Source organism: Echinococcus granulosus (genome assembly GCF_000524195.1).
Source record: "Echinococcus granulosus chromosome Unknown EG_S00004, whole genome shotgun sequence".
Classification (NCBI taxonomy): Eukaryota; Metazoa; Platyhelminthes; class Cestoda; order Cyclophyllidea; family Taeniidae; genus Echinococcus; species Echinococcus granulosus.
Window position 1 is genome coordinate 2,753,052 of NW_020170384.1, and position 10,103 is coordinate 2,763,154.

Consider the following 10,103-nt stretch of genomic DNA (forward strand, 5'->3'; position numbering starts at 1 on the left):
GTTTACCTTAGCCAAGACGTCGTGTTGGTCGGACGCTCTGGACAAAATTTGGAGTCACTTACGCAATAAGCGGATTCTACCTTGGATTAAAAGGCGTTTCATTTTAGAATGGTAATGTTTACTGGAAAAGGTACACAATATTTTAGTACTCTTGATTTAATCACAAGAGAGTACTAATTATTCTTCTAGTAGTATCTACGCAACCAGGTGTCTAGAGTTGTGTCCATTCTTCGACTTCTAGCAGCAGTGAAACAACATGCATACAAAGTTGTTTTGCATTTAAAGACAAATTAAAAAAACTGATTTCTCCTTGGATTTCTGAAATTTTCGATAATGAATATTTAAGTAATGGAGATAGGTACGTTTTGTATGGACTGCTTTAGACGTTTTGGCTGTTCATTTGGAAATGCTTGGTGATAGGGTTGACAACTTTCCATAAATAACCCTACTGACTGTTCATGTTAAAACTTGTTAAATGAAAATACGCAGATTGGGATCGTTGATGCACAAGCAACAAAATGGGGTAATCTACCGAAGGTCAACGAAAAGCGAACTGCAACAGGAATCATTTCACTGCATGGTCATGTGATCATGGGATTGGTTAATGCTAATGCCAAAAATAGGTGGTAATTATTACTGAAAGATACATTTTTAGGGGAATAAGGACGATGAGATGATATGGGCAGTATCCACCTTTCTTATTCCGCCGACCTTAAGGTGCAAACCTTCCTACAGAAAAGTTTTCACTATCCACATGCACTTCTCCATGTTCAAGAATGAATGATATTCCTGGATGTCTTGCCTCTTTGAGTGATTTGTCACCAAAACTCAGCTTTTAAACCATTTCTGAGTGGTAAGGCCTATCACCACATACTACATTTGCTTAAATGTTGACGACAAGACCTCCCATCTTCGGAGACAAGTGGGACTCAAATCGTGGAGGAGACCAACTGCCAACACATCAAATCCCTCAGATTTTAGCCGACGCCGGAAGTGTGCGGGTTTAAAAGAGCAGGAAAGCAGTAGAGTAGTGGGGTAGCAGGGGGATGAACGAAGGGTGCTGATAGATGACACACGAATCAATGTCTCATGCATCCAGACGTGCATTGTTGGACGAGGCTCGTGGATCTCCTTTTACCTGGCCCTCATTATCTTAGAACACCCAGGTTGAATTGTTTGGTCATGCTTATTGGGTAAAGTAAATGGAAAGAGCAGGCACAAATTCAGGGAGGTTTGGACGCGGAACCTTTCTCAGGGTTGCTGGACGTTGACTCCTCAGTCAGGAGGTCCGATTCGCATGTCCGCCTCCTCTCTGAAAGGAACATTAAAACAACATTAGCACTGCATGCATACTAGATGTAAACGAACATCTGGATGCGCCTTACGAATCTCTATATGTTAACAGCAAGTCATTTCACGAGGCTGTACCGATGACTGCAAAAACTTCCTTGAACGTCTATTTTACAATAAACTGAACGAAGTGGCAGCGTGACGAAGCAAGAACAGGCAGTTTTTTGTGTTTAAAACATAACACCGGTCCCAAGACATTCAGATGGATGCGCTCCTGAGCATTTTACGCATACCCAGAACTAAATAGCACGGTGATATAAGAAACAAAATCCACTGAATGTCAATGACAGAAGTTTTGCCAACTTTGTGTCAGGAAAGAAAAAAGTCTTAAGAGTAAAATAACTAACCAAAACGATGACCTTCAAATGAAACGAAACACAACAGGATCGAAAGCCTAACATTTTTGCCATTTTTATTGGCACCAACTAAATAATTTAGAATCTATAAAAACGATCAGAAGGCTCCACTTATTACTCCCCTCCTCCTACCTCCCAGTTTTTTCCACCAATTTAAGGTCCACGAAAGCCACGATGATAAGTAAATGAAATAAGTAGGCAAAAATTAGAATTTATGCCAAAGTGGGCGTCAATGAAGGCAAATGCCACAGCTGATTGTCTGTCGATCTGTTATCGTGGTAACCCGCGTTCGAAATTTGACACGACTGGTGGGTAGCAAAAAAGCACATAAGCAAGATTCCCAACTCCCTTAAAGCGTAAAACGCACTTCAAAATGGTGCAATACCCACTCCCAACAGGTCTTCCTACTACTTTCTCCTCTCACCTCCAAGTTTTCCTTAACAAGAGAAGCACAACAAATGTGCTTGACCGTTTTTCCTATACTCTCTAATCGCACGTCAGGCGAAAAGAAAAAGCATGAATGAAGCAGGTGAGTGAAAATAATTATTTGTTCCAAAAATGTCCGCAAATGAAGTCAAATGTCACAGCTGGTCGCTTCTTCATCTGTTTTCGTGGTGAACACCTTTCAAACTTTGACACGATTCATTATCGATAGACAAGTAAAGGGAAACAAACAAATGGGGTTTTTTCAACTCCTTTTAAGGGTAAAATGCGCTTTACAATGGTATGATTTCCACCTCTAACATGACCATTTGCAAGAAAAGTAGTCTTGCAGGTGGGCACTGGCACCAGCTGCGCATTTGCTGAAATTCAGTTGGAAAATGGGACAACTGGAGCATCAAAGAGAGGTAGTCACTGCGCGGCGCTTTGATGGAGGAGAAATCTGGAGCTTCAGTAAGGGTTCCTTAAGCGAATAGCCGCCAATTCGTCCTCCATCCGTGTGCTATGCGACAGTTAATGTGGGGATCAAAAGATCGGTGATATAGAAGCTCTTGAGGATGCAAACAGTCGCGCCAAATTCTCTTGAAGAAGAAGTCGCAAATGCTTGTCTCGAGGAAAAACCTTAGCAACCAGGTCGATTAGTTAATCAATCTGTTTCACGAAGAATTCTGGTCAACATTTGTTTATTCATCGTTAGTCAAAAACAAATAAATACACCTTAGAGGCAAACATTTCCATCACTTGGTCAGTGTTTCAGTTTAATGACACGCTGTACGTAAAAATGGAGTGATTTTGCGAGTGTTAATTCACGGCATAACCGTATCTGCAGCAGCCTATTAGTGAAGCTATTATGGCGTGAGAAGGTGGTCCATCCATTCCTTCAAGGCGCGCCCTGATACACGCACAACCAAGCATGTGTTCCATTACCCTGAAATCCGAACAGTGTACGTGCGTGATCTTTAATTATCTCCCTCCATCCCCCTCCCCACGGATCGTGTGTTCGGTGAACGGTGTACCCTGGTAAAAATTCATTGGTAACGCACCATTAGCCAGAGGGAGGTATTTGAAACAGTCGCGGACACGACGCCCAGAAAGCAGTTAGGCGGAGGATTAGGTACCAGACCTCGCCTTCCACTCCCATGGCCACCTTTGTGATTTTACTGCCTCCTTGAAAATGTCCTATCCATCGTATTTAAGTGGCACCCATGTAGGTGGACTCCTTTTTATTGCTTTATTGATTGGGAATCCCTCAAAAACTCGTTGGTCGGGCGAAATAATTGATTTTTCGCCACACCCGTTGCCTATTGGTAGATTCAAATCGCAAGGGTCAATTGCATAGCAAATACTGAATTCTAATCAAAATGTCATTTCTAATAATTAATGTGCAATAACTTAGTTTTTTTAAAAAAAACTTCATGCGAAATTTTTGTTGTGCATTTTAAGCGATTTACATCTTAATTCTACACGGTCGTTACTCATTTTTGCTTGCTTCAAAGGTTATCAAAATGCATTCTCTTCGTCGAGATTAATACATAGGTGAATTATAACATTATTCACCCTCTTTGGATAATCTTTGTGGGTAGCCATAAAGACTTCAGGAGGGATCTGCAACCTTTTCTACCCTTTAAATTCGCATTCAGGCAACTCTGAGAAAGAGCACTTTACCTTTACGTAGAACACAGAAACAAGGCTGTACATGTGACACCTACAGCACCTAGCTTATGATAAAAGGCTGTTTCTCCTTCCCTCCACAATGACGAATCTTGCATAAAATTGTAAGGACAGCGTGCGACTTCTCGTGGCCTTACAATTTATAACAAAAATAGGCAAAAGCGAAATTTCTGCAGCTGCAGAATAGAGTAGCATAGTTCACGAATCCCCTGAATTTGTTGGTCAAAGCATATTTGCAGGTAATTATTAATAGGCTGACCCATATCTATTGCGAATCATTTGTCCGAGTTGTAAGTACCAATCTAGGGATTAAAACGTCTATTCCTATTGTTTCTCCTGATGTCTAACTGGTAAACCCGAAGATGTGCGATATATATTGAATATGACAGAATCAATTGGCCCACTCGCTACTGGTTTCTACGGGAAGAAAGAAGAAGAGGAGGTGTGGACGGGACGAAATACTAGGTAGTGGTTTGGGTTTTTCATCGCACCGAAGGGACTGGAACTGACAGGCTACCATTATCAGCCACCCATTGCGTGTGATTTAGTTTAAAAAGACAAGGAACCTTTCTTTTTCCCTTCGACAAAAATGGTGCATTTCAGGGCTCTGTTTCTTTCCAATTCATTGCAATAATTTATTGCATAAAACAGGAAAACTGGTTTAAGTGGCACTTTATAGGGTTCAATGCCATTCTTGGGGGTAGGGATATATTTGGGAATTTTTAACTGCCCCCATCAGCAGTGAATCTATGTGGGTAAGGTCGAGAACCAGTCAAAGTTGGTTTTGGCCTCGGCTGTTCTCTTATCTCGAGGTATCCTATCTTTGGGGTAAAAATTTAGTTTGAGCGATTATCCACAATGAAAAGTAGGTAATTGTTAAAGACTTCCTAGAGTAGTATCCTTACCCATCGAGACTGCAGTTTGTTAAAAGGCCCATAAGGTATAAAGTTTATTTTGTAGAAACGAACTTCCTAACGCTGGACACCTACGCTTCGATCTCACTTGCATTTTCCAACTCTCTATTCCCTTTCGCAAGTAATCATGTAATTGTCTTGTTGATGACAATAGAAGGTGATAACCATCACTTGGAGATATAGCATCAGGGAAATATGCAAAATGAGGCAATATGGGGCGGTATCTGACTCCCTCCACTCCTCTTATTTCAAGTTTCAATTCTTCCTACTGAAAAGTTCCTTTTATCCACACGTACTTCTCCATGACTAAGAATGGATGATGCTTCTGGGAGTCATGCCTCCTTGAGTGATTTATTACCAGAATACGGGTTTTAAACCACTTCTGGATGGCACTTCCTGTCATCTAGTACCGCATCTGCTCCCATGTTGACGACAAAAAACCCCATCTTCGAAGTAAAGTGGAACTCGATTTGTGCAGAAGACCAGCTTCCAACACAAATAATCCACCATAATTAGCTGACGCTCGATCCGTGCAGGTTTGAAATGGCAGGAAAGTAGTACGGCGGTAGAGTAGTTGGGACTTGATTACGCCGTACAAATCATTTCACCTCACCGTGCAGAGAATGGCAAGAACTTTCTTGACTACTTTGTAAAGAATTTTGCACCCACCCTTTTAGGCCAATTCCTTCGGGTCATCTGGCCTTCAGACTTCCTTAGTTTGAACCTCCTCATATTAGGCAAGCAAAATTTGTGCCAATGAAAAACTTCTTTTGTCTGGAAGAATCTTTGCCCTTGAAATCGGTAATCGTGTCATATGATCACTTTCTTCTGGCAAGCCAGTTGCCTTTGCAGTTTAGAGCCAGAAAGTTATCACACTAGGCTAAAGTACATGCATTTTTAGTCAGATTTCTGGATCGAACTTAAGAAAGGAAATTGGGGAAATTGTGGAATTGAGGAGGGGAGAATGAGGCATAGTCTGAGCTGGTTGTAAGACCGAGGTCCACCTTCAAAGTCGGCTTCATCTGAAGACTATTGCCATAATGTTTGTTTAGGGATGATGGCGGCCGCAAATTGCATCAAAGAGGACCGAAGTTTGCTCTCAAAAAATTGCTAAGCAAAAGATGCAAGTACCAAGAGATCTAATTCATTTCCCCGGAACTGTGCACTCGGAGTTCTAAGACTGGTATTCCAGACGTGTAACTAGCTATGGCCACAGCCGCTAGGGCCAGAGTATGGACCCCGAAAACTGTTGAATTATGTCCGGTGTTGATGGATCTGCCGTGTTGTTGTCTAAGCTGTGTAACTACTCTCAAGAGCGAATCGCTCGACTCTGGATAGGGAAACATGGCTACTAAAGATGGACAATAGTATAAAATGGTTTTTTTTCTGGGAGATGAATTGCTTCAAAAGTTTGGAATCTTCTCAGCCCTTCTCCAATTTCCTCTACCTTTACATACTGGTGTTTTGTATGAACCCTTTCAGGGACTATATCCTTGCTAAGAGATAGCCTTCATCATTTGAATGAAAAGAGAGAAAAAAATTGAATCAATTTCCCAAACTTTAATCATTAAGTTCAAAACTTTTGCTGTAATCGTCCACTTTCGGGTCTGCTCACCCAGTCTAGGTGTACGGGCATGCCTCCTTTTGTCCATAAACCTCTGACCCGTTCACCTCGTACTGCGGTATATTAATCGTTGCAGTAGTGGTCAGTTGAAGGGTTGTTTGCCCGTTCCGTTGGTCAAAAAGATGGTGCCAACCAATGCAGTGCCCCACATGCAGTAGCCAATCACATCCTCCACCTTACACGCGTTTCCACTCTGATTGGTCAGTCCTATTCACCCCGGGACCAGTCACCTGATGTGGCCGTTCAATTGCCCAACCTCCACGCATGCACAGAAATAGAGATAGAGAGTGAATCCAAAACACAATTATGATTTCATGTTACTCTTCTCTCTTCTCTTCTTCCTCCTCCCGTTGGAATTAGCATGGAGGAGGCGGTCGCAATTCAGCGAGTTTCTTTTCGTCCGCCACTTGTTCAACATCTTCGAGAAACAGCTATCAATATCCACAAGACCCCTACGACAAAGCTGAGTCATCTCTAACTCGAAGTTGGGACTGCGCTTTCTCCAACCCCTCCTCAATGTCTAGCTCTCGCAATTACAGCTCTCTTCGTCATGGAAGTGGACCTCTAGCGGGCTACACCCGCTCTGCTACTGCCTCCAGGGCGGGTGGGCTAGCGGATCGATACCTCCAGAACGCCAGTCGTGGTGCTGACTCGTCTAAGTACGGCAACAACTACAATACTGCTCCAACTCGTACCAGTGCGTTAAAATCCCGTTTCGAGAATGGAACTCCTACTGGTAGCAGAAAGGCGGATGATATCAACATCGCCCCACCGGAAGAAAGACCCCGGCTCAGTATTGGAGGGAGATACCTCCAACGAGTGAATTCTCGAGAAGGCACTAATGAGACTTCTGTTACTCCAGCTCGAAGCAGCTGGAGAGAATCAGTCTATGGTGTTCAATACACCAATAAGGAGGCGACGACTTCTCCCACGTCGAAAACCCCGGCAAACTTGACCGAGACGGAGCGTCGACGTGCGGAGAGGGAGAAGCAGATTCAGTCGGATAAGATTAAGCAACAGATGCTGGAGGAGGAAAGAGAGGAAAGGCGACTTCGACAGGCCCTGCGAAAGGCCACTTTAGAGAAGGATGAGGCGAAAATCGCCGAGGTGGATGCAGAAATTCGACGACTTCAACTACGTCGACAGGACTCGAAGAAGCGGGAAAGAGAAGCTGCAGAAAGTAAGCCCCTTTCACGAAGGCCATCCTTCAAGGCATGTGAGAAGATGGCTGAGGTTACAGTAGGCGGACGAGAGAAGCAGGATGAGGTTGCCACTGCACCAGACATCGTTCAGACAGCAATGAGTTTCACAGATTTCGATGACTACTTTAGAAAGCACCTGATTGGTGGAAAAGATAAGGAGCAGTCCTGGTGCACCTACCAGCCAGACAGCGAGACAGAAGACTCCGCAACGGAGATGTCCATTGTCTATAAGACGAAAAGGGCGAAGGAATTGTTCACAGCAATGCCTACAGATTTGCAGCACTTGGTAGTGCGAGCGCATAAACGACCGATTCGATTTGCAGCCATCATGGAGATGTGCAAGACAGATAAGTACGGAAAAGAATTTTCTGCTGAGAGTGAGCGCAATTTTAGAGGGTACAATGACGTGGCAACCATGATGACGGACTTCGGATTTGATTTGAACGCGGTGAGTCGACGATTTTAAACCCCTTTTTGTTTGTTGCGTTATTTTAAGGTAGTTTTGAAAAAAAAATCCAAGAAAAGAATAAGGGGGGTGCCTAAAGTTCCACAGATTTCAGAATGAGGTATTTTTAGGGAGCCCATTTGAAACTGCAGGGAGAAGAAAATGAAAATTTTGCGCAGAATTCGTAGAACATCACTAGAACTTAGTGGGCTTTTTAAAAAATTATAAAAAACTTTTCTCTAAACATGTAATTCTATTGGCACAAAGCGCCTACGTTTCAAAGTGACATTAATAAAGATCCCTTTTTGGTAAGGAGCTTTTCCTTATCAAAAGACAAAATTATGTAGAATACATAGTTTACGTCAAAACATCGCCTTGGACAATGTTTAAAATGAAGTCGACTTTACAAATGCTTTTTGTTCTAATAGGCATTCTTCGTGTGGCTCTTTAAAGATAATAGTGTGCTGGTATGTGAATTATTTTTCCTCCAATTTTAGTGAAAAATTTTAATGGTTAGTGAAAATAAGCGTAATCTTTGAAAACTCCCTCCACCGTGTCTGGCTGCAGTCCTTTGGGCATTTTCCGGGTCCGATGAAGAGTTTTAGTCACCGTTTAAGCACCCCAGTCAGTTGAAATAGGCATTTTTCATTCAGTCCCCTCACTTCGAAGCTGCGGATGGCAGTACCATCTACCCGAATGTCAATTGTACCTGTCTGAGGACAGAACTTCAAACTTGTCCCTGCAGGATAGTGACTGAAGGATTTGTGTATGTCTCGTCCTCTCTATCAGAAGTCAGGAGAGTTAAAAGTATATGGGAAGAGGAATTTGTAACATTACCGGAAAAGGTACTTTACGTGCTGCAAATGACCGTTAATCCAGTTCACCTGCAAATTTGTAGCTGTGAGCTGGTGAATAAATGACCCATTTCCTCCCTATCTCTTATCTGCAGTTTTCTTCTGCTTGCATTATCTCGAACCTCATTTGTACTACGTGATTCCGGAGTATGGATCTTTTATTAGCGACTCGGTATTTATGCAGAAAAAATGTATCTCGTACGCACAAACACACGCATCCCACATCCCTGGCGGTGTCTTTCGCAGAGCAAAAAAATGAAGAGCATGGCAGGTAGTCAGACAATATGTCATTCCTAAGATATGCCAACTTGCAATTCTGGTCAAAATGTGCAGCCAATTTCCCAACTACCAGCTCGTTACACTATTGGCGGCAAGAAAAAAAGGAAATTGCAACCACTCGGCAAAATATAGGGGCCGTGACCTTTTGGAAGGTAGTAAAGTGCAAGTTCAGGCAGGGTGACCTCATCTCCCACTTGGAGGAGGCTTGGGACAACTAAATCCCACTGAATGGGTCTTAATGAGCGTTTTCACTCCTCTGATTAATTGACTGAGCTGGTAATCCGGTGGAGCTAATATAGGGGCTTTGTCCTATCATCAAACAACCTGCTTTCAGCAGGTGAAATGACCGCCATTAGTAGGCAAGGGGAGGTGCATTTTGGAAAGCTAACTAAGAAGTAACTCTGTGGCGTATGCTAATTACACGGAGTAAATTATCGCCTTTACTCGAGTGATTCGAACATACCCAGTGTTTATCACACGCGGTGTGGTATAAGGCCGTGATCACGTCGTCTATTGAGCAATCACTGATTTCTGGTTTTTCGCATGTCCATTACTGTAAAAACTGGCCAGTAATTCTTAAGACAGAAAGGAAGAGATTTATAGAATCGGCTGTAGTCTCATTAACGAAAATAGTTCCCGCTTTTTTAAATTGCAGTGCCATGGTTTTTTTAAAACATGCAAAATCCTTACAGCTATGCGTGCCTTGTTTCACAAAAGCACTGGCTTTCACAAAGTCTCACCGAAAAGTAGTGGCGTAGGAAAATTTCGGTTATTATGCCATGGTGCAGTGCTTTGAACTGTTTTCCCCACTATAAAGTCGTCAATGCTTTATTATAAGCGGAATTGAAATGATAGGCCTCAAGTTAGGGAAAATTCAAACCTCTCTTTAATTTAACGCAGCGTAATTTATTTTTTGGATGTAAAAACTACATTCATACATAATTTCAAGATTCTTAAGGCGAAACAT

The 10,103-nt window shown here is 42.6% G+C and overlaps 1 protein-coding gene across 1 annotated transcript; it reads left to right on the forward strand. All coding sequences in view use genetic code 11, as the record gives it.

The window, feature by feature from the left end:
* Window positions 1-3,321: 3,321 nt before the first annotated feature.
* On the forward strand, window positions 3,322-8,024 carry EGR_01250 (hypothetical protein; the record flags this gene model as incomplete). Its single annotated transcript, XM_024490499.1, has 3 exons — window positions 3,322-3,358; window positions 4,779-4,861; window positions 6,717-8,024. 3 exons carry the CDS (start codon window positions 3,322-3,324, stop codon window positions 8,022-8,024), a joined length of 1,428 nt encoding a protein of 475 aa, XP_024355318.1.
* Window positions 8,025-10,103: the final 2,079 nt, after the last annotated feature.